General features: G+C 61.9%; 2 protein-coding genes and 1 long non-coding RNA gene across 4 annotated transcripts; 1 reads left to right on the forward strand and 2 right to left on the reverse strand.

Annotated features, from left to right (window-relative positions):
- Positions 1-10: 10 nt before the first annotated feature.
- On the reverse strand, positions 11-4113 carry SIX5 (SIX homeobox 5). The gene is made up of 3 exons (XM_015100602.3): positions 3304-4113; positions 1544-2340; positions 11-1286 (listed from the first exon to the last, which is right to left on the reverse strand). The coding sequence occupies exons 1-3, from the start codon at positions 4104-4106 to the stop codon at positions 670-672; spliced, it is 2217 nt and encodes a 738-aa protein (XP_014956088.2). The 5' UTR covers positions 4107-4113; the 3' UTR covers positions 11-669.
- Positions 2862-12451, forward strand: LOC121816535 (uncharacterized). The gene is made up of 3 exons (XR_009596223.1): positions 2862-4098; positions 4367-7182; positions 9841-12451. It is a non-coding gene; the product is annotated as an uncharacterized LOC121816535 (long non-coding RNA).
- Positions 12452-15871: 3420 nt separating this feature from the next.
- DMWD (DM1 locus, WD repeat containing) lies at positions 15872-22905 on the reverse strand. 2 transcript variants are annotated; one of them, XM_027978496.2, is made up of 5 exons: positions 22383-22905; positions 20948-21130; positions 17658-18926; positions 16777-16851; positions 15872-16433 (listed from the first exon to the last, which is right to left on the reverse strand). In XM_027978496.2, the coding sequence occupies exons 1-5, from the start codon at positions 22821-22823 to the stop codon at positions 16386-16388; spliced, it is 2016 nt and encodes a 671-aa protein (XP_027834297.1). In that variant the 5' UTR covers positions 22824-22905; the 3' UTR covers positions 15872-16385. The 2 variants fall into 2 exon arrangements, with proteins under 2 accessions (XP_027834297.1, XP_027834298.1); XM_027978497.2 differs by lacking the exon at positions 16777-16851.
- Positions 22906-22963: the final 58 nt, after the last annotated feature.

A 22963-nucleotide genomic window follows, 5' to 3' on the forward strand; every position in this document is an offset into this window, starting at 1 on the left:
CACACCCCTGGAAGGTTCTAGTTGTCTGTTTATTTTAATGGAAATGAAGGCATAACACGTCCTAGAAAAATAAAGATTTAGGATACAAACTAGACATAGGGGTCAGGGTTGCCCCAGTGGTCGGGTATCTTTGGTCTGGGGCTGGACAAAGTACCAGGGGTTCTAGTCCAGGAGGTGCTAACCGAGGACCCCGGCCCACACCCCCCATACATGTGGGCAGGAAGGGCCCAGCTGGGAGGGTCCATGAGTCTCTAGGCACAGGACTGCCCGTCCTCCACCCTGGATTCCAAGCAGTTCTGAGAATGCTGGACATCGGTGGAGCTATTAATAGTGTTTCAGGGAGTGATAGGGAGAGGGCTGGGGGTAGGGGGCAGGGGAAATTCAGCCATTTGGCAGGGCTTTCAGCTCACAGCTAGTACCAGGTCGAGGTGGGGCAGAGCCCCCAAGTCAGGACCCCCAAATCTCCCCATGTAGACCAAGGAGAGGGCTGTAACAGAGGCAGCATCCTGTCTGAGGAGTGGACCTCCAGGGCACGGAGAGGTTGAGCACCTGGCCAGGGAGGGTGTAGTGTGTGTGGGTAGAAGGCAGCCGCTGTGTTTATGAGAGGGCCCCCTCCTCCCGGCCTGGATTTCGAGCACCATTGTCAGGGGAGGCCTGGGGGCCGGCGGGTCACAGTTCCAAGGGCTCTTCCACAGGCACTGACTGTAGCTGCGTCAGGACCTTGGTCTCGGCTTCCAGCCCCTCGTCCACCTCACCCCCTGCGGTGGCCCCCAGGAGCAGCCCCTCGGGGTCAGGGTCCGGCAGCCTCAGCACGGTGTGGGGGGCCTGTGTTCCCAGCCCCTTCTCTTCCTCTAGCAGCCCCTCAGTGCCGGCGCTCAGTTCTAGCCCGGCTGGCCAGATGGGCACGGCTGCGGGCGATAGCAGCAGCCCCTCAGTCGGGGGCGCCGGGAAACCGGGCAGGAGGCCAGAGGAGTCTGGGGAGAAGGGCAGACTTGGGGCGGGGGTGGCGGGGGTGGGGGGCGGCTGGGATGGCTGCTGCACAGGAAGCGCGCCTAAGGCATGGGCCTCCGGAAGAGCAGGGCTGGTGGCCACCGGGAGGGCTCCTTCGGGCACCGAGATGGCTGTGTCCGGCTTCAGGGGCAGGGCCAGGCTGGGGGCGGGCGGCAGAACCTGGGAGACCAGCATGCTGGTGGGGAAAGTGGCGGTGAGGATGATCTTGCCCTGCTGCACGGCCACACCTGTTACGATGGGGCTGCCAGACACGGAGTTGGCCAGCAGGAAGTTTCCTGTGGGGAGAGGGGGGAGCCGAGGAGCCCAGGTGAGGATGAAGCCGCTGGAGGGTGGGCACGGGGATTAACCAGAGGCAGAAGGAGCCCCTTCAGGGTGAGGGTGAGGCCAAGTCTTCCTGGCCTGAGCCTCAGGAGGGTCTGGGACCTGCCAAGGAAGAGCTCCCCTCCCCCCACTGCAGTCCCAGGAAGCCCACCAACAACACTCCCCTCTCCCAAACAAGTGCACCCCCCACCCAGCCACCAGAAGGGGTTACCTGGGGTAGTGGCCGAAGGCAGCTGCAGCGCAGTCACACCCACACCGGAGTTTATCAAGTGCACATTGGCAGGGCCCGAGGCGCCAGCCACCTTCACTGGGCTGCCTGGCCCAGCTGCCAGCAGCTGCAACGGCCCCACGGCCTGGGGCAGGGTCACCACCTGGGAGGTGGGCACCACCTGGGGCAGGTTCAACAATGGGGAGGTGGGACCCAGGCCGGCAGGGTAGCCAGGGGGTGGGGAAAGCGGCACCACTTGGGGAGCAGCCATGGAAGTCACTGGTCCTGGGGGCAGTGGAAAGGTGGCTGCCGTAGGGGGGCCAGGCACCACCTGGGGCAGAGGCGTCGGGACCTCCTCTCCAGGGGGCCCTGAAGCAGTCACCTGAGCCCCCTTGGTCTCCGGGGCTTCAGGCTGAGCCTCCTCCAGTCGAACCTCTCCAGTCTGAGGGTCCAGAACCAGGGAGGTCTTGCCTTCGCTGGGCCCTTGGGGGCTGGGCTGTGGAGCAGGGGCACCCCCAGTGAGCAGCAGGGGGCCCAGGCCGGAGGCCTCGCCCAGGGCCAGGCTGTTGATGATGACGGGGCTCCCATTGAGGAGCACTGCTGGAGAGCTGCCGGCCGCCAGGAAGCTCCCATTCACCAGGATGGAGGAGGAGGCAGGGCACGGTGCGGGAGGGGAGGCCCCGGCCAGGAATATGGAGCCTGGCGCTGGGCCCTCGGCAGCCGTCGGAGCAGCCCCCCTCTCCAGGTCTTCAGGACTGCGGCTGGACTCGTCCTCAGTAGTGGGGTTTCCATCAGACTCGCTGGCCAGAGAGAGGATTGTGAGTGGTGGACTCATGCTGTGTTTCCCCACGGGCCAGCCCCATTCCTGCCGGAAGCCAGAGGCAAAGTGCTCGGAGAAAGCACAAGCCGCCCACTGCCTCCCATGTCCCCCAGCCCAAAATTTTGTGGGCAATTTCAGGGAGTTAATGAAACCTCCTCTCTGAGACCCAAGGGAGGAGTCTCTGTAAGCCTGGTCCTGATACCACTGCCCAAAGGTTCAAGCTGAACGCTGAGGGTGAGAGGGGGCCCTCCTCTCCCAACTCCTCGGCTTTAGGGTCCGAGAGGCTGAGCAACTGGGCTGCCCGAAGTCTCCAGAGTCTGCCTGAAAACAGCCGAGTGGCTTTGGAGACACTAAGGAGGGAGTCGCCAGCTCAGTTCCCGGTGCCCAACCCCCCTTCCCCTCCCCCCGGGCGTCGGAGAAGGAGCGAGAGGCCGGCGCGCAGGGTGGGAGGGGAAGGGCTTGGGTTACAGGGAAACCGGAGCTGGGGAAGGTTCACGTTTCACAACAAAGACAGACGACGGACCACGCTGTCTGGGCCCTGGGGGGGCGGGAGAGACGATGAGACAGCCGCGGTCAGGGAGGTACTGGCTGCGAAGGGGTCTGAAGAAGCCCCTACGCCCAGGAGCGAGGACAAAGGCCTCTCCTTTCCCGCAGCCCCTTTTTCTCACTGCCGCCCCCAAGCCTAGCCGCGGGCGCGGATGGGATCTGAGACGGAGCCTTGAGTGGAATAGAGGGAGGCGGTCTCCCCAGCCTCTGCGAGAGTAGCGGTGTTAGGGTGGAGGGCAGGGCGAGTGCCTAGTTAATCCACGCGGATTCCTCGCGCTCGGCCGGCGCCTGAGGGTGTGAGCGGGGCGGGGGGGCGGGGGTGTCCGAGGACAACGGGTCTGCGAGAGCGGGGTACGTCCCCGGGAAAGCCGGACTGGCGCCGCCCCGGGCCCCTCACCTCTTGCAGGGCGCGCCGCCGCCGCCCCCGGTCCGGTCGCGCTGTCGTCGGTTCTTGAACCAGTTGCTGACTTGCGTGAGCGAGAGGCCGGTGAGCGTGGCCAAGCGGCGCTTCTCGTCCGGCGTGGGGTAGCGGTTGCCGCGATAGCAGGCCTTCAGCGCGGCGCGGGAGCGCTCCTTGAAGCAGTAGACGGTCTCCTCGCCGTCCCAGATGGTCTTGGGCAGCGGGAATTTCTTGCGCAGACGGTACTTGTCCACTGCGCCCAACGCGCGGCCGCGGGCCCGCTCGGCCTCGTGGTAGCGCGCGCGCAGGTAGAGGTCCTGAAGGAAGGCGTGGTGGGCGGCGGGGAAGGGGCGGCTCTCGAGCAGCCGGTAGAGCTCGGCGTACTCGCCTCGCTGGAAGGCAACCAGGGCCCGAGCGCGCAGCACAGGATCGCTGCCACGTAGGCGCTCGGCCGGAGGCAGTGCGCCCAGGAAGCGGCTCAAGCGGCCGGCGTGGCCCGCCTGTAGCAGCGCCTCGCACACGCACGCCACCTGCTCCGGCGAGAAGCGGAGCCCCGTGGGCGGCTCGGCAGCGGCCTCGGGGGGCGACCCGGGGACGCCTGGGGATCCGGGGCCCTCCACTTTCACCGCCGTTTCGCCCGCCCCGGCCCCGGCCGCCGCCGCCGCCTCACCCTCGGCCGCCTGCAAAGTCTGCAGGAGCTGGCGCGCTTCCTCCTCCTCCTCTTCGGTCGCCGCCGCCGCTACCACTGCCTCCCCCCCGGCCGCCGGCCTCGCGCTCGGCTCCGCAGGCAAGGTAGCCATGTTTTGCAACTTTGGGAAGTTCCTCCCTCCTTCTCCTCCTCCCTCGGGCTTTCCCCAGCCCCCTCCCCCGCCCGTCTCCCCTCCCCACCCCACCCCCCACTTCGTGCTTCCCGATCTTCTCCCGCGTACCCGCGTCTCCCCTCCTCAATACCGATGCCAGGCCCAGCTCTCTACTAGGGTCTCTGTCCCAGTGTCTGTGTGTGTGCCCGTCCCCCTCCCTGTCTGTCCGTGATTCTCCCTTTGTTTTCCCTCCGCCTCAGGCCGCGCTTTTTGCCTCCCCCCGCGTGTGCCTCTGGTTCAGGGCCTCAGTTTCCCCATCGGGACAACGGAGAAGGTAACGGGCCGTCCTGGAGGGCTAAGGGCGCGAAGCCACCTCTGCCCCGAGACTAAGCTTCTGCACGCCGCCGTCTCCAGGGTCCTCCGGAGGCCCCCCTCACTCCCCATCTCGGCCCACGCTCCACCCCTCGGAATTCCCGGCTCCGCAGGGGGGCGGGTCTGGTTGGGAGAAGGGGCGGGGGAAACGGGCTGGAAAGTTTGCAGCAACTTTTCTCGAGCCTAAGTCTCAGAAACGGATGAGCGTGGCCCGCGCAGGCGCAGTAGTACGAGGACCGCTGCGCTAGCTGCCAGTCCAGCCCGCCTCTTCAACGCTGTCGAATGGCACAGCTGGGCCACAGCTGGACAATGGGCGGTGCCTCCGAGGGGCCCGCTCGTCTTCTCCTATTGGCCAGGTGCCTAGGCCACGCCCCTCAGCCCTACCCCCACCCGATTCGTCTGCTTCGCCTCCCGCTAGCTTCCTGCCAGGCCATTGGCCGCCTCCGCTCGCCTTCCGATTGGCCCGCTGAGCAGCCTCTTGCCCTCGACTCAAGCTGCAGACCCCAAGGAATTTCAGAATTTGGGGCAGACGGAAGGGCCTTTTATTCGCGAGGATCGGGGGTGGGGGTCCTAGGTGGGGAAAGACAATAAATATCGAGGAATGTCGGGGTCTCAGTGCATCCAAAACGTGGATTAGGGTGCTGGGGTCCTGGAGCCTGTCAGCGGGTCAGAGGAAAGGTCAATAAATACCCAAACTGCCGAGGCGGACGGAGCCGGCGGGCTCCGAGAGCAGCGCACGTGAGAAGGAGGGCGCGAGAATCCCGGAAAAAGCGGGGCTGTCAGAAACAAAGATTCCCAAGAAAGCAGGCGGAGCTCGCGCTAGACTTTCGCTGCGGAGAGCCTTCCTGAGGGGGCGGGGCCTCATGCACAAGGAGGATTTGTGGTTTGCGAGCCGATGTGGGTGGGGGTGCCTGGAGGGTGAGAAACAGATGAGCCCTGGCCCTGCTGCCTTCTCTAGGTCGCAGCTTGCCCATCCAGATCGGGGGCCTCAGCTAGGCAGGCGGAAGAAGTCTGCGATCCCCCCAGCAGCAGCAGCAGCATTCCCCGCTACAAGCCTCCCTGGAGCTGCTGCCCCGGCTCCTCCCTCCCCGGCCGCCAGGGGGCGGGCCCGGATCACGGGGCTGAAGCTGGGGCGGAGACCCACGCTTGGAGTGTTGTGAACTGGGAGGCGATGGGAGGGGCTTCTGGGCCCTGCCTCGGTCACCCAACCCTCCAGCGGAGCCCGAGTGTAGGAAAGGCTCGGGTTCTAGGGTTCAGGCGGAGAAGGCGGCTCCCGGGCGGGGTCAGACTGCGGCGAGATGGCCGGCGCAGGCCACCAACCCAATGCAGCCCAGGGCGGCGGCAACAGCCAGAGCAGCGGCGAACAGGAGCAAGGAACGCGCCTCCGATAGGTCAGGCCTAGGGACCTGCAGGGAGAGAGCGAGGGTCAGCACCCAGCGATACGAGCCTCTGATTGGCTCTCGGGACTTGCCCCGCCTACGCCTAAGGGGGTCCACAACCCTGGCACCCGCCCCGCCCCCCTCACAGGGCGGGTAGCTCTGGTTGGCCGGCTCGCAAACCTAAGTCTTGTCCGAACTCATTATTGGCTGCTTCCTAGAGACCTGTGTTGATTGGCTGCCCGAGAATCCTCCCTCCCCACCGCTGGCCTAGCCCCGCAGAGGCGCTGCTAAGCAGAGGCGACTTCGGGTACGTGGAGCTGGGCGGGGGCGCGCGGCGGGCGGGCGTGAGCAGCCGGACGTACCCTGGCAGGGAGCAGCAGGTGGCGGCGGTGCATGGGGCCTGGCCCCACCAGCGGGCATTGGCCCAGAGCCACGGCCGGGGGGCCATCTAGCTGGAGAGAGAAGGGACAGGTGACCCGATCTGAGCCCAGCTCGGCCCGGCCGCCCTCGGCGGGGGGCGAGAGACAGCGAGGGGAGTCGAGGTCGCAGAGGTTATCTAGGGAGACCCCGAATGCGATATCCCGAATGGGGATATGGTGAAAAGCCTAAACGAGGGAGATCTGGTCGATGTGGGGTGAATGGAGAATATCTACTGACTGCAACCACAGAGAGAGGGGGGCCCTAAATCTGGACGGGGGTACGGGGTGACAGAGACAGGGGCAGCAAAGAGGGGCAGCAGGCTTGTCGCAGGGGAAAAAGAGGGGTCTTACATGGGAAGGTGGATCCGTAGCCCGGGGACTGGGGACCCCCGTGACAGCTGGAAGGAGAAGAGAGAGGCGTAGGGCGCGTGGAGGGACGAGGAGGGCGGTGGCGCGGCGTGCCCCAGCCTGGCCCCTCGCCCTCCCCCAGGTGTGTACACCTGCAGCGGGCCCACCTCCCCCGGGCACCTCAGGGAAGGGGGCAGGTGAGGGACTCGCCTGCAGCTCCCCCGGCCTGAAGCAACTCCATCCTCTCCTGCAGCTGCCGGACGTGCGCCTCCAGGTCACGGTTCCGAGCCTGGGCCTCGCGGAGTTGACTGCGGGGAGGTGAGGACCGTGAGTCCTTGAGGCTCTGACTTGAGAGGCTGCTAAAGATGGTGACTGCCCCAGGGCCCCGACCCCGACCTGGCGAAGTTCTGGTTGGCCTTATGGATGGCCGCTAGCTCCTGGCTCAGGCTCTGCCGGGTCAGCACCTCCTCCTCCAGGGCCTCCTGGAGCTCCCGCAGCGTCACCTCCGGCTCTGCCACCGCCTCCTGAATGGTCTCCGGAACTGCCGCTTCAGCCTGGGTATGGAAACGGGGCTTAGGGCGGCCTGAGGCCTGGGGAGCATTCAAGGCAGGACTAGGATCCTCCCTCGACCTCTATTCCTGCACCCCCTAGATCCTTCTGGAATCTCCACAGCTCCACAATGATCCAGACAACCTCCTTTGGAGGGCTAATGCCAGCCCAGTCCTACTCATCTACTCATCTCCAGCCTCTACTCATCTCCAGCCTTTACTCTGTTCTCCTCCCATCCACCATCCACACCAAAACCAAAGGGATGTTCCTATAACACTGCTCAACTTGACCAGGTCCCTCCTCTGCTCAGATTTTCTCCAGTTCCTCAGAGCCCTCAGGAGGAGGCACACCACACTGAAAGGCCCTGTCTGGTGTGCCTGGGCTGGCCTCAGCCACCCCACTCCTCATTCTTCACGGTCCTTTCTCCTGGAACAGTGCAGCCGTACTACCCTCCTTTCACATTTAAGAGCAAATCAGCTGGTTCCCACCTCAGAGCCCTTACTCTTAAGGTTCTCTTTGCTTTTCCTCCCATGGGTGGTCCTCCTCCTTCTCCGGGGCTTCCCCTCCCTTGAGAGTCCCCCTCCATGCATTAGAAATTAGAACTCAGTGACCTGTTCTAATTTCTTTGTGAGGGTCACGTCTGACCGAAGTAGCCTTGTCTCTACTTGGTCTTCCATCCCTTTCTATGAAGGAAGTTCCTAGGAGGTCCAGCACTCCATGGCACACGGTATCCCTGAAGGCCTCCCCTTCTCGTCCCTCACTGACGCTCCTCCAGGGACTCACCGTTTCCTCTGGTGGGGGCACTGTGGGTTCCAGGCTGGGCTCTTGCAATGGCTCAGGCAATGGCTCGGCCTCCAGTTCCATGGGCATGGAGCCCAGGATCTCATCATCCCTGGGGAGAGGAGGCAGCCGAGGGGTGGGAGGATGAACTGGCCTCACCCCAGAGGCTGCTAATCCCCTGGGTTTAGAGCCAGGACACCTTAGCCTGTGCCCTGGGGCAGCCAGACCTGAAGTCTCCAAGGTTTAAGGAGGGAGAGAGGCAGAGTGAAGGGGACAAATTGCCAGGCTGGGGTGAGGGGAAGGGAACAGGTCCTCCTCTTGTTAGGAAAAGGCCAGCCCCTGGCATGGCCTCAGGTCCCTGGAAGCTGAGCTTCCCTTCTTTGGGAACCTGGAGTCAAGACACCCATGTTCTAAGATCTTCCCTTCCCCTCCGTCTCCATGTCCCCTTCTCAGGCCCCTCTCCTTAGGGACTATGGAAGTGAGGGGCACACTGCCCGGCTCTGGCAACCTCCCAAGAGGTTGTGTTCAGATTGGGTGTAGGATCCCAAGACTGACAGTAGAGAGCAGCCTACCCCCTCAGACCCAGGTGCTGGGAGGAAGACAGATGCTCCCAAGGAATATGAAATTGCAATAAAAGTGATGTTCCCTCCAACCCAGCAGTCCCTCTTACGGAACTGGGCCTCAAGGACCCAATGACCCTGGACAAGGATAAAGACCTTTGCCAAGACCAATTTATGGCTGTTCATCCAGCTTAGGTCAGGACAGAGAGGCTGGTTGACTAAGTCCTGCCAGTCCAGTGGAGAGAGCACTCCCCAGCAGGTCAGGATTGTGTGGTAGTTTGTTCATGATAAGAAATGGCATTTGCAGTACATTGTCCAATAACAGAACGGGTTAGAATACAGCATGTTCCCACAGTTGTTAAGGAGGTGTGCGTGTGTGAGCCAGGGACCGCCGCTGCTGGCAGGCTTCGTATTTTCTGATATACTTGTGATAGGCAAATATATTATTTGCAGAATCAATGTTTTAAAAAGGCTTTGTGGTTATGTAATTCAATGAGTCTGTGTTCTTTTAAGACTGACTTAACAATTCTAAACTCCTAATTTTCTAAGACTGTGAGGTCCCATGACTGTACGCTAGACATGGAAAAGTGGAAAGTGAGAAGATTCTGCAAGGCCAAGTCTGTGACTCAGGTTTTACAACTGAATCTAAATTTCAGAGTTCTCAGGGTCTGAGAGTTTAAGGTTGCAACTCTGGACTCCTAAAAGTCCTTATTTCCCAAGATGATAAGGTTCCAAGACTGACCCTGTAAGTCTCCTGGGCGCCATCAGGGCAGCATGTGATAACCTGGAGTAGCCCCCCAGGGCCTCTTGGGGGGACCTTTCCGCTCCCCCCCATCCACTCCTCTCCGGCTGCAAAGGGGCCATGCTTACCTGAGGGCCATGCAGGAGTAGGAGTAGCCCACGAAAGGCAGGTGGACGCCCAGTGGCATGCCTTCCTGCATGTCTGACAGCGTCTCCTAGGCGAGAGAAACACAGGTGTGAGGTGAGCAGCAGCTGTCAGGGCTGGCCCCTCACCCATTCCCAGTGTTGGCTTAAGTTCCCACCACCCCCGACCCCAGCCCTGTGTCTATCTAAAGTGGACTCCACATCATTTCATTGCATCCTGCTGCTTCCTTCAGGGCACTTGCCACAGTAAAGGTATATCTTCTCCTGACTGTACGTAGAGGAGGGCAGGGACCTGGTCCATGAGTGTCCCCAGCAGTGCCCAGCACAAGGGCAGTCAGACAGAGCAAGCCTGGGGGAGCTTGTACCAACAGCTGAGGGAGAGAAGGCCTAAGGAAGGGAGGGAGGTTCCTCTATGGTACTTTCTCACCTCTCATCCTTCCAGGTCACGTAGCCCCCTCCTCCAGGAAGCCCTCCAGGACCTTTCATGCTGCATCAGGAGGCGTGCCCCCTGCACCTCCCCGCCCGTCTCAGCCCTGATCTCTCTGGGGCGTCACTGTCAGGGACAAGTCTGGGTCTCCCACTGGACTGTGAGTCTAGGTCACTGCTGGCTTCCTAGTACTCAGCCCCCGTAGAGCAGGGGTTCTGGGGAAGCAGTGATTTCAGGACCCCAGGAGGAGGGTACTCTCCTAACCTCAGTGTTATGGCGGAGGTATGAGGGGTACCTTCTGCAGAGCTGGGGTCGCAGGTACCTACCCCGCCCCCGCTCACCATGGCAGTGAGCCCGTCCTCCACCATATCGAAGTTGCACGTGTCCGTGGCACCCTCGAAATCTGGCGTGAAAGGGGGAACGCTGTCTCGGAGGCTGTCCCATTCAAGGCCAAAGAAGAAAGGATGCTTCCGGAAATCTCCTGCTCCGTTCCGGCCCAGGCGCACCTCCGGAGGACACAGCAGCTGCTGGATGAGGTCTCGAGCCTCCTCGGGGACTCCTGCGTCGGCCAGCGGGAGAGAGAGGTGCTCCTGCTCGGAAGGGGCGGGGAAGAGGGACTGTTATCTGGGAGCCTTCGCAGAGAGATCACGGGCTCCCCAGGCGGTGCTCACCCTGTAATGCACGATCTTGCCATAGGTCTCGGCGGTGGAGTCGGCGTAGAAGGGCGTCTGCCCGTAGAACATTTCATAGGCGAACACGCCCAGCGCCCACCAGTCACACTCGGGCCCGTAGCTGCCAGTCCCCGGCCCGCCGCCCACCGCCTGCAGGATCTCGGGAGACAAGTAGTCCGGGGTGCCCACAGCCACCAGCGACCGTACCTGAGCCAAGAGGACCACAGCTGAGCTTGGCCCCGCCCCTCCTACCTCTGACTCCGCCTCCTCCTAACCTCGACCCTGCAGCTTAGTCCCTCCTTCTGCCTGTTCTAACACCGAGCCCCAACAAGGAGGCTTAGTCCTGGGTCTCCTCTTTCCCCTCCACATCTGGTCCTGCCCTCACGCTGGCTCGGCCTGCACACCTCAGGCCCGCCCCACACCCTGCACCTCTGGTTCGTTCTCCACCCCGACTCCACCCCTTATTGGTCGCCGGAGCTGCCCCAGGACCGACGCACGGCTCACCGTTCCATCCGCCCTCAACTTGAGGCAGGAGCCGAAGTCGGCCAAGCGGATGTGGCCGCAGCGGTCCAGCAGGATGTTGTCCGGCTTGATGTCCCTGCGCGGAGGGAAGAAGGAAGGGGAGGGGGATACGCGAGCCTCTCTCCCGTGGTCTCACCAGGCCCCCGCCCTCTTAAGGGTCACAGCTCTCCGATTCCCGCGCCCCTGGGCCCCGGCAGCGCCCACCTGTGCACGTAGCCCAGCCGGTGCACCGAGTCTATGGCCATGACAATCTCGGCCAGGTAGAAGCGCGCCATCTCGGCCGGGATCCGCTCCCCAAACTTGCTCAGCAGCGTTAGCAGGTCCCCGCCCACGTAGTACTCCATGACAAGGTACTGGGAGGGGGCGTGTTATGGGGGTCGGTACCGGTACCTCGACTGGGCACCGATCTCTGACATCCCAGGACAAAGACTCCCAGAGACGCCCCATCCCTGGGCAGAGACCCCGCAGGCGCAGCCACGAGAGATTTCCCAGGCCAAAACAGACACCCCCTACCCCCAATCCGCGTTCCTCTAGGATGTCACTAGACAGAAATTCACTCCCCACCAAGAAAGTCAGGGAGAAAGAGAACCCAAAGACCTTCCCCGATGTCCAGAGTATGGAGCCCACAGTCACCCGGCCTGGGGCTCACCAGGTAGTTCTCGTCCTGGAAGGCGAAGTGCAGCTGCGTGATCCAGCGCTGGTCCCCGTTCACCAACACGTCCCTCTCTTCGCGGAAGCACGACACCTGCGGGACACCCGGAGCTGAAGCGGGCGAGGGAAGGGGGCGACGCAAGGGGGGGATCCTCAGTACCCTACCCACACAGCCCGGCCCTCACCTCGCCTCTCTTCAGCATGTCCCACTTATTCATGATCTTCATAGCGTACACCTGGCCCGTCTGCTTCATCTTCACCACCGCCACCTGAAGGCCCAAACAGGATAACGGGGTGGAGGTGGACGGGAGACTCCCGGACGCGCGGGGATAGGACTCCGCCCCGTAACCAGGCCCAGACATGGCTCGGCCCCCACAAGCCACGCCCACTGGCCTCAAGCCCCGCCTTAGGCTCTAAACTCAGTCATTCATCACTTTCTCAGGCCCGTCTCAGAACTACGTCCCCCGCCCACTGTAGGAAAAGGCAGGTTCCAGCCCCACTGAGCTGCCTCGGCTGCTCCAGGCTCACCTCGCTGAACGCCCCGCGTCCGATCACCTTCAAAATCTCGAAGTCATCCCTCTGCAGTCGGACCTCCTTAAGCCTCGCCGCGATGGGCTCCACTGGAGGCGTGCAGGGAACCAGAATCACAGGGACTGACATTGGAGACGAGGCAGTCCCGCCCTCGGTCCCCTGTCCTTGCCTCTCCCCTTAGGGCTGTCTGCCTCCGTCTTCACATAAACGTTTTGTAAGGTTTGGGGGGCCCTAAACTGCCCTCCTATGGAGAGAGGTGTGTTGTCTGCGAACCCCTTTCTGGGACAGAACATTAGGCCAGAGGGCTCTCCCAGGTGCAGGATGAACGGGTTGAGGTAACAAGTCTGCTGAAAGGAGTCTGTGATGAAGAGAGAGAGAAGAAACAGGCCCAGTTCACAGAGCTCCTGGGGCATCAGTCCCTACTCCCAGTGACCTGGCCCACCCCCAGGGCGCTCTCTCATTCAGTCTGTCTTGCGTTATGGCCCAGAGCCTGCAATTTAATCCAGCACCTTAGGCTCAGATACAGGTGGCTTGTGGCCCACACTTTGGGAAATCCCGAGTTTAGAGTTGGGGCCAGGAGAAGGAACAGGAGAGGGAGACGAAGCCAGCGTGGGTCTATCTACAGCCTGGGCACCAGTGCTGCAGACGCGGCCAAATGCGTGCTGTGTTCTCAACTCCAGGAGGAGGTTTTACTATCACTCCTTATCTACAGATGGGGAACCAAGACCCAAGACAGGTGAAGTCCTCTGCCCAAGGTCCTAGAGCCAGCAATGTGGCAGGGGGCAGTTTGGGAGAGAGCGGGCAGAGGGTGGAGGCAGGAGACTGAGGCAGGAGGACAGGAGGCCTGGAAGAAGCTGGGAGCCTCCGAGGCAGGAGAGAGAGGGAGATGGGTACAGCTAAGGATGAGAAGGATACTGTGGACTACGGAGAGGGTTTGGGGTTCAGGGAGAGTGGGCCTGCCGGGAAGCAGCAGCCGGGGCCCAGGATGGGGGAGGGTGGAGAGAGCCAAGACATTGAGCCCTTTTAAGGCAGCGGGAACCCAGGCCCCCTCCCCCGCCCCGGCAGCCTGGCAGGGGAGGGGCCGCAGGATGCTGCCCGGCCACAAAAGGAGCGCTCCTTACAGGAGTGCTGATTCCTGTCCCCGCCTCAGGTCTCAGTTTATCCTGCAGCAAGAAGGAGGCTGAGAGAGTTACTAAGGGCTGGGGAGAAGGTTCTCCCAGAGGCCAAGTTGTCAAGCACTTGGCCTCCACATTCCCGTCTGCAAAATGGGAAGGAGAGAAGCAGGGCCTGGGTCAGAAAGAGATGGACACGAGAGGGAGCAGAAAGCAGAGAGAGGACACAGGGACACCCAGGGCCCCAGGATCAGGAGCAGGCTACTGAGGGCCAGAATGGCAGATGTCGGAGACACCCCAGAGCCCCGGCCAGGAAGGGCTGAGGGCAGACAAGCAGGAGGCTGAGGCTAAACCATTTTCCCTGCGGACCTGTCTCCAGGGGAACTCAGCCAGAAGGGACTTTGGGGGGGTGGGGGCATGCAGCATGGAACCTGCAGAGAAAGTGGGCCCTCCCAGAAGACCCCTGGTTGTACCTCCTCCAACCAGGGGGTGCTGGGTGATGCCTGTCTGCAGAGCTGGTTCTCCCTGGGGCCTGAGTCACCGCGCCCTCCCAGGGCCTGGGCACCTGTTGGGGCAGCTGGAGAGACTGGCGCCGAACACCTGCCCGTCGGCCGCACCCCTGGCAGCTGCCCTGTTCTGTCTCTCCCGCTCCCCCTGCACTCTGGCAGGGTGGAGGGCCATGGAGCCCATTTTGGTGGTGGTGGTGGGGAGTTCCCCAGGAGACAGGGCTCCCCAGCAGGTCCCTAGGCCTAGACTCGGGGAGGGGGTACAGGAGGGGACCACAAAAGGCAGCGCCCAGCCCAGCTGACCACGGCTCCCAAGTCTTGGTTGAGTCATGGCTACCCGGGCCTCTGCTGACCCTGCTCTGCCCTACGCAGTGGAGCGCAGGGGGAGGCACACATCGCCCCAAGTACTGGGCTCCTGAATGCGAGGCTCACCCCATGTCCATCCTGCCCCCAGCAACCAGCCCAGACCCACCTCCTCCCTCTGCCCTGCCCCCATCCCCAAACCTGGGCCAGGGGTGGGGAGTTGGAGGGGGAGCCCCTGCAGAAAGGTGGGCACTCACCCCACTCCAAGAAGTCGGCCACATACTTGTCCTGGGCCAGGTCGGAGGCGCCCAGCTCCTGGTGGACGCCCAGGAGAAGGTCGAGCAGGGGCTCCAGCCCCAGGAAGCCGGGGTCCAGCACCAGCTGCTGGAGCCGCCTCAGCCGCACCTCGGCTGACATGTCGGGCAGGCAGCACCATGGCCCCCTCCCCGGGCCTGGGGCTCAGGGTCCTCCCGTCACGGGGCCTGAAGGGCCCTGTGGGGGCCCCGGCCGCATGTCTGCCTGTCCCTGGCTGTCCCCTGGGCCTCTCTGACCACTTCTCTCCGCTGGCTGCGAGGGCCTCCTCCCTTTCTCCCCACCCCTCGGGCCAGCCCCCTCCAGCCTCCTGGCCTTAACCCCTCACAAGCCAGGGCCCCCCCACTCCCGCCTCCCCGGGCCCCTCTGAAAGCCTCAGCATGAGGTGGGGGGCAGTGGAGAATCTCAACCCTCAAACTCTCCCCCTCTCCCACCGAAAAGACCTGGCACAGGTGTGACCGATGCCAGAGATGAGCCCTCCCATTCCCCGGAGGGGACCAATTGAGGTTCAGAGTGATCTGGCAACACCCCTCCCAAGCTGTGGAGCTGGGAGGGGAGAAAAAGGGGTGAGGCCTGGGAAGGGGGGGCGGGAGGCCAGGGCAGCTTTGCGGGTGACTCAGCCAAGGATTCAGACTTTGGGACGGTTTAAATTTAGCCCTCAAGCCCTCTGTTTTACACTGCCTTTTTTTTTTTTTTTTTTTTGGCAGGAGGTGGGGAAGGGGCGGTGAGAGAAATGGGAACGGAGGCCCTCAGCAGCCAGGACCAGGGGTGACCCACTGGCCAAAGCCGGGGGAGCCAAAGGAGCCCCCAAAATAGCTCCCTGGACCCTGGCTGCACAGCCACATTCCTGCCCAGGCTAGGATTAGAAACAGAAACATTTCGGGGGGTGAAGGGCGGAGCGGGAAGACACTACTCCGTGTGGCTCCAGAGAGCCGCCAGGAGGGATTGTCGTTGTTCTTTCCAGTGCAGACAGTCCTCCCAGAGGAAACTGTGGTCTCTGGGCGGCCCTGGGTGCCAGGCCCCCTGGCAGAGCCGGCAGCCCAAGGCTTGTGCTGGCAGCAGGCCACTCGGGGGACCTCGGGGGCTCCCTGGGGACCCCTGTCACTTCTGATTTGGACACTCTGAAAAGGCAACTTTAAAAACGCCCACTGAAGACCTTGAAGGGGTCCTGGCAGCTCCCTTCCCTCTGAGAGTTTGGCGGGAGGGTGGGGGGTTGAGGGATCCTCCCCATCTGAAGGGCCCTGCCCCCAGCCGGCCAGAAACTGACCCATCAGCTCTGTGCCCCTGGCACCGCCCTCCTCCAGTCTTTTTCATTGAAAGGGGGTTTGGGGGGAGACTGGGCCTAGCTCTTGCTCTGCATAAAGCGGACTGATTCTAGGACTGCACTGAACACACACACACTCCCTCCACACCTCCGCGGAAGGGAACAGAGACGCGGTGAAAACAGGGAACTTTAGTATAAATAAGAGGTCCCAGGGGACAGGGAGGGCCCCCCCCCCCCCAAGGGGCTTCCATAATTTAACACTCTTCAAAAGCACAAGGAACAGCAAGGGCAGGGCTGGGGCCAGGGGAGGGGTGGGCCACCCCCTGCCCTGCGCACAGGACGGAGGGGCACGCTGCAGAGCTGGGGCTCTTGTGGGGGGCAGTTTCTCCCCCAGGAGTGACCAGTCACATGCTGGGGACAGGGAGGCTAACACTGATGTCTCGGAGGAAGGGGTCATTGTACTTGGCAGTGGGTGGGGACGAGGTGGAGGCCACACAGGCCACTACATCCCCCCAGTGTCTGGGCCAGTCTGAGGGACCATCTACCCCCAAATCTGTGCAGGGCGAGGGACCGGAGCAGTCCATCTGTCATGGTTAGTCTCGTTAATACGTTGATCTGTGAGTTCAGCGGGAAGGGTTACACTAGGAGGCTGGGGGTGTGGTGTGGGGGGACTCCGACATCCACGGCTTCACACCACTGTGCCGCTTGGGGAGTTGCCTGGCTGGGAGGAGATGCCCTGGGGAAGAGGAGAGGTGAGACAGGCAAGGGTTAGAGACCACCTGGGGTTCTCACCAGTCCCGCGGGGAGGGAGCCAGGCTGCTGCTACCCTGGCCTTGCCCTTGAACCCACCCCAAACACCATCAGAGAGGCCACTGCTCTGGGCTCAGGAACTTAAATCTCGGCTAGCTTCCCAGTCCCGGCAAGTGGAACTTTTATACAATAAAGTCCTCATTTGAGCCTGAGCAGAGAGGATGGGGAAGGGGTAGGGGAAAGGGAGGAGGGGGGAACTGGGGTCCCCTTCTGCCTGGGGGGGGGGGAACCTGAGATTCTGGTGGGGAAGGACTTAGGGACAGTCCTACCTCTACCACTGACTTGCTGGGTGACCTGGGCCAACTTCCTTCCCCTGTCTGGGCCTCGGTCTCCTCGTCTGTGAACTAGGGAGATAGAGGGGTCTCTTTCAGGGCTCACCAGCTTCCCCAAATCTCGATGCCCCTGCCTCAGAGACTATGCTTTAAGCTCTAGGGATCCAGGAACCTACAACTCTAAAACTCTTCCAGGGAACCAAGGCACAGCCCTCCCATCTGGCCTCCTGGCCCTCGAGCCCGAAGCCCAAGGAGACTCCTGACACCCCAGCTCCCAAGTCACACAGCACCAAGCCCCTACTTCACTCGCTGGGGCCTCTCTGCGCCCCAGAGCCAATCCAGGAGGTGGGCACATCCACCCGCCACCCACCTTCAGGCATCCCTGTCCTCAGAGGTGAGAACGGATAGGAAGAGGCAGTGCCTCACTTGAGGTCACACAGGGAGCCAAAGTGCAAGCTGGAACCCCGAGCCTGGATCCCACAGCCCACGCCTCCGGCCGTGGGCTTGCATCCCAGGAGTCTGACACCCAGGCTGGAAGCTGGGGCCCACAGGCTTAGTCTTGCCCATAGAGCTGGACCTGCAGCGTTAGAAACATCTCACCATTCCGGTAAGACCTGGCCATGCGGGGCCCACTGACCGCCCTTCAGACAGCTGGCCCCAGTCTCCACCACTCCCAGAGGCTTCTCCTACCTGACCTGCTGCTGATGTTGCCTGGCAAGCATTCTAGAAGCCACTCTAAGACCTGGGGAGCCTTTTTCTGGGACAAGATTTCCATGGCTTCCCCGAACCCCAGGGGTCTGGAAGCTGTGCACTAACGAAGCCCTCTGCCAAGGCCCGCCTCCGCCTGGGTCCTGGTGGGCCGGCGAGGAGAGACTCACCGCCTTGCCCGGCCGGGCCCAGGTGCAGATGAGACCCTCCTGGCAGGCAGTGATGATGCAGTCCTCCAGGAAGAGGAGGACCGTGAGCCGCTCCTGGGCGATCTTCTTGCACACCAGCGGCTCCAGCAGCGGCACCTCGTGGATGCGCGGGCAAAGCGCGGTGCCCAGCACCTTGGCGGGGTCCAGCCGGCTTCGGGGGGCGGGACCGCTGGGCTTGTCCCCGCCGCCCCCGCCCCCACTGCCACCCCGGCTGATGTTGCCCAGACTGTGGTAGCGCTTGTGCTCTTTCTCGGCCCCGCGGTCCCGCCGCTCCTGCAACGTGAGCGTGGCGAAGCGGCCGATGCTGAAGGGTGTGCCGGGCTCTGCCGCCGTGCCCGGGCCGCCCGCCTTGCCGCTGCCTGCGGGGTGTGGAAGGCTGTTGGAGCGGGATAGTGAGCGGGGCAGGGGCCCGGGGCCCGGCTCGCCGCCCCTCGAGCCGCTGGCGGTAGGCGGCGTGGTGCCGGGCGTGCCGGGGAGGGTGCGCGTGCGGGCCAGGGGAGGGTGTGGGTAAAGCACGTCTTCGGTGAGGTCCCACAGGCAGAACTGCGTGTCCTGGCCGGCCGAGCCGAAGCGGTAGGTGATGGAGCCGGCCTTGGGCAGCGGGGACAGGGGGGCGCCCCCGCCGGAGCCTGTGCTCCCAGCCTCCGGCTCCTCCTCCTCCTCGCCACTCCGCTCCCCGTCGGCGCCCGCGGCCGCCGCCTCCTCCGCCCTCGTGGTGTAGGGGTCGAAGGCCACGGCGTTGACCCAGGACTTGTGGCCGTGGCCCCGGGCCACCACGCGGCCCTCGGCGAAGGACCACACGGTGACCAGGTCATCTTCACCCCCTGTCACAACGTAGCGCCCATCGGGGCTCCAGCACACGCAGAGAAGGCCCCCAAAGTAGCTCTTCATGAGCCCCCGCAGGAGCATGGAGTCGAAGTGGAAGACGCGCAGGCAGCCATCCTGGCTGACGCAGGCCAGGTGCCGGCCGTCGGGCGAGAAGGCGAACTCGTTGAGGGGCCCCTCGCCCACCGCCCACTTGGCCAGCGGGTTGCGGGGCGCCTTGCTCTTGGCGGCGTAGACGGCAAAGCCCTCGCCCTGCTTCAGCAGGCTATACTGGGGCGGCGCCGAGGCGCATGGGTGGCCGACGTTGTACAGGTACAGGTGGCCGCTGGCGTGGGACGCCAGGAACAGGCTCTCTGACTCGGGCAGCCACTTCAGATACGTCACCTTGGTCTTGTCGATGAGCCGCTACCAGGGGAGAGAGTGCGGTTGGGAGAAGGCCACCCTCCCCTGGCCCACCTCCCCCTGAGCCTGGTTCCCGGCAGAAAGTCATCATCCCCAGCCTGGGTCTCCCAGGAGAGGAGGGGCTGAGGGAAAAGGACAGACACCAGCACGGGAAGGCAGGGGGAGAAAGGCTGTGTGAGGGGCGCTGTAGAGTCTCAATGTCCCTTCTTCGGCAGGAGGGCAGTCCTGCATTCCAGAGCAACATCTTCTGTCTAAGCCCCTCTACCATCTTTACCGTGTCATGCTTAAGGCAAGAAATTGATTCACCGACTATCAGCTCCCCTGAGGGAAGGGACCTTTGCTTATTTGGTTCATTGTTCTGGCCCCACAGCACAGAGCTCCACAGGTAGGAGCCCTGGAAAGTAGTTCCTGGACTCATCAATGACAACCCCCATCCTATCCACTGAGCATCTCTGCTCCTTTTTGTCCTCAGCACTCTCTTCCACACCTGCAACAAATCCTGTGGGCTGGAGCTTCAAAATTCACCCAGAAATGGACCTGTTCTCATCTCCCTGCCACTGAATCCAACCACCCTGGTCTCAGCCCTCATCAGGCTTGTGATGGCCTAACCGGCCTCCCGGCCACCACTGCCCAGGTCTCTTCTCTACACCATTGCCAGAGAGATGCGACTAAAACCTAAGCCAGCAACCTAGCACTCTCTCCCACTCTGAACACACATGGCAGCCTTTATCAGGCAGGGCTCCGGAGAGAACCAAGTCTTAAAGCCCTTAGGCATCCAGTGCCTGTAACAAATTAACTTCTTTCCCAGGTATCTAAGTGGATTCCCATTCTGCATTCTCTGGAGAATTTAGAAATCAATCAAATCGTTTCTGCTTTCTATAACTCAGGTGAACCCAGGTGGCAAGCGTTCATGACCTTCCAGACCCTCCATCTCCTCTCCCTTCCGAGTTGTTTCTGAGAACTCCTCTATTACCCTCCCCCTCAACACTGCTCTGGTCACCCAGCCTTTCTGCTCTCCTGCTTTGGGCATCTGTGCTAGCTGTTCCCTCTATGCAGAACGTCCTTCTCCCCAGTAACTTCTCCTGCCTCCTTCAGGCCCTTTATTTCCCTGTCACCTTCCAGCGAGACCTTTCCTAACCTCACCAAGCACTCCCCATTCGCCTCCCCTGCTGGATTTTCATCCACAACTTGCTGACACACGGCATACTTAGGTAGTTGATAACTGTCTCTGCCAGCGAGATGAAAGCTCCACAAACAGAGGGCCCTCTGTTTTGTTCACTGAGATATAATACTCCCAGTGCTTAGAGCAAAGTCTGGCAATGAACGAGAATGCTCAGTTAATATTTTGTGAATGGATAAACTAGTCCATTTTTAATCCATTCCCCGTTCAACTCACTTTCCTCTGCCATTCATGCTTTCTGTACATTTGGGACACCCTCTCTGAACACAGGAGAAAGAGAGGACAAGAGTAGTTCTGGACACAGATAAACTCCTCCGCTGACATTTCCCCTTACGCCAGGACTGAGCAATCTCCACATGTGATTTTACAACAGTCCTGTGAGGTAGGGACAGGAATCCCACTTTGCAGTGGAGGAAAACTGAGGCTCAGGAACAGGCACCTTCCCAAAGCCACACAGTGAGTAGATGATGTAGTCCAGAATTTGAAGAGCAAGGGCTCTGGCTTCAAACAAATCCCAACCAGTGACCAGCCTCAGTTTTCTAATTTGCAGAATGGGTCTCACAATCCTAACCTATTGGTTGATGAAAATGCCAGGAGTAATGTGTCCAGCATAGAGCTAACACCGCACAGGGCCTGGGCACCAGAGGTGCACCTGTCATCGCTGGCTGTCATCAGAGTAACTGCTGTCCGCCCCCCCAACGTATCTGTCAGTCCTCCCCCATCTCTGCCTCACCCTGCCCCCACTCAGGCCGACACTGCTCAACAGGCAGCTGTAGTCTCACACAAACAGCCTGCGGGCGGGTGGGGCGGGAAGGAGTTGTGAGCCATGGGGCCCCATAATCACCTCCTCATTGAATAGTTTGCTGGTGTCCTTCTTGATGAGATCCAGGTACTGGACTTGGCCAGCTGAAAAGCCCACCAGCAGGGAGATGGTCTCCGTGGCAGCAGTGAACTGGTTGAAGTCATGGCAGGTGGGCTGAGTGCCCTTATAGATCCGCTTGTCAATTGGCTTGTTGAGGTCAATGGACTTGAGTGGTGGGAGAAAACGAGTTAATGGCTTCTACCACTGACAGGAAGGAAGAGGGTGTTGAGGTTGGGGGAAAAACCACTAAGAGGAAGCAGGGCTAAAGCCCTGAGGGAAGTGGGTAGGTGGATGGGTAAATGAGGAGGGAAGGGGAAACCACAGACAGGAAGGACGACCCAAAACACAAACAGAAGAGAGCGCCAGGCAGGAAGGCTCCCCTGCTGCCACCACATGAGGCCACTAAGTGCCTCCTTCCCCAGGCTGGACGCCCCTCCCCACCCAACTTCAGGGACTCTTGCCTACAGTTTCAGTGCAGGGTCCCTGCAGTTCCTGAGCTTTTATACCTTTCTTGTCCTCCTCCATAATTTCAGCAACACCCCTAGGTCTTAGCACCACAACATTCCAAAACCACCAAAACTCAGGATCACCCAATCCCCAGAATGCTAAAGCCCAATGTTCCAAGAGTCTCTTCACTCTGGAGTTCCTAAATCTCAGAATTCTCATCACACAGTTCAGGAACCCATTAAATCTCACAGTCCCCCCAAATTTTAGGTGCCTTCATCACCTCTGAGCTCTCAGGATCCCCAACACTTCCGGAGGCCACCATTTACTCCAAGGGTCTCACGTCCTCTAGGACCGACATCACTTTAGAGACACCTGTCATACCTGAGGATATCACCTCCATATTTCCCATCAGCTCCAAGATTCTCATTTCCTCCAGCACTGTCATTAATCTCCAGAACCCCAATTTTCTCTAGAGTCCCATTCACCTTCATGATCCCTATTACCTCTAAGCCCCAGTCACTTCTAGAATCCTCCTTATCTCTGGGCTCCCTAAGTCCCCCGGACAACCCCAGAATGCAATATCCCTGGGTATCACTTATGAGCCTCCAATTCCTAACACCTGCAAAATGCCTGCCAGCCAGAACCCTGGAGGACCCCACAACCATCTCGAATTCTCCATCACCTCCACAACAGTCACTATCCCAGAAGCCCCAAGCATAACCTGGGGATCTCACGTGATCTCAAGGCCTCCCACCACCTCCAGGATGGTCAGCACTCAGGGGGCCTCCACTCACCTTTTAGAACCCTGCATCACCTCCAAGAACCCTTTCCCCCTAGGACTTGCATCACATCCAGGATGCTTGTCTCCGGGCCCTCTGTCATTCAGGTACCCTCCTGTCACTTGTGAATCACCTCAGGGGTCCCCATCCTCTCAGCCTGCACCCAGGGCCCCAAGGTGCAGGCCGCTCACCCGTTGGCTCCCACGGCGACAGCAGCCCGGGTAGAAATAGAGCTCGCGGCCCAAGTTGAAGCAGACGCGGTCTCCCCCGGCGCCCAGCCCCGCGGGCGTGGCGGGCGGCTCCCCGGCCCCGGCGCCGTCGGGCTCCCCGAGACGCACGAGGCTTAGGCGCACAGCAGGCAGCGCGGGCCCGGGCCCGGGGCCTGCAGGCGGAGGGGACGGAGCGGGGCCCGCGGCGCCGGGGCCCGAGGCAGAGGCAGGGCCGGGCTGAGGCTGCGGCGGCTGGGGCGGCGCCGGGGTCTGGGCGGAAGCCGGACCCGATCTGCGGGCGGCGCCGTCGCCGGGGAGCAGCTTGTAGAAGCCCTCGCGGGTGCGGAACTGCGACTTGATTTCCGCACAATCCCCCATGGCGGCGCCGGGGCCAGAGCCGCCCTCCGCGCCGCCCGCCGCCATCTTGGGCGCCCCCCCCCAACCCCAGCCCCGGACCCCGCTGCTGCCGGACCGCCGCCCGCCGCCGGGCCCCCTGCCGGAAGCCGGGGTCCGCACCGGAAGAGGTGGGGTCGTCGCCCGGGCAACGCCTTTTCGATTGGCAA

This window comes from Ovis aries, chromosome 14, assembly GCF_016772045.2.
Source record: "Ovis aries strain OAR_USU_Benz2616 breed Rambouillet chromosome 14, ARS-UI_Ramb_v3.0, whole genome shotgun sequence".
In the NCBI taxonomy this organism is placed as follows: domain Eukaryota; kingdom Metazoa; phylum Chordata; class Mammalia; order Artiodactyla; family Bovidae; genus Ovis; species Ovis aries.

Bases quoted from the DNA above. Each gene is read 5' to 3' on its own strand.
- SIX5 (XM_015100602.3), bottom strand. From the start codon at position 4,106: ATGGCTACCTTGCCTGCGGAGCCGAGCGCGAGGCCGGCGGCCGGGGGG. The intron at 2,341-3,303 runs GTGAGGGGCCCG...CTCTCTGGCCAG, and splicing joins GGCGGCGCGCCCTGCAAGAG to CGAGTCTGATGGAAACCCCA. The intron at 1,287-1,543 runs GTAACCCCTTCT...CTCTCCCCACAG, and splicing joins GCCTTCGGCCACTACCCCAG to GAAACTTCCTGCTGGCCAAC.
- DMWD (XM_027978496.2), bottom strand. From the start codon at position 22,823: ATGGCGGCGGGCGGCGCGGAGGGCGGCTCTGGCCCCGGCGCCGCCATG. The intron at 18,927-20,947 runs GTGATTATGGGG...CTCCCCTGGTAG, and splicing joins GCAAACTATTCAATGAGGAG to CGGCTCATCGACAAGACCAA. The intron at 16,852-17,657 runs GTGAGTCTCTCC...CTATCTCCCTAG, and splicing joins GGGCCCGGCCGGGCAAGGCG to TTCACAGACGAGGAGACCGA.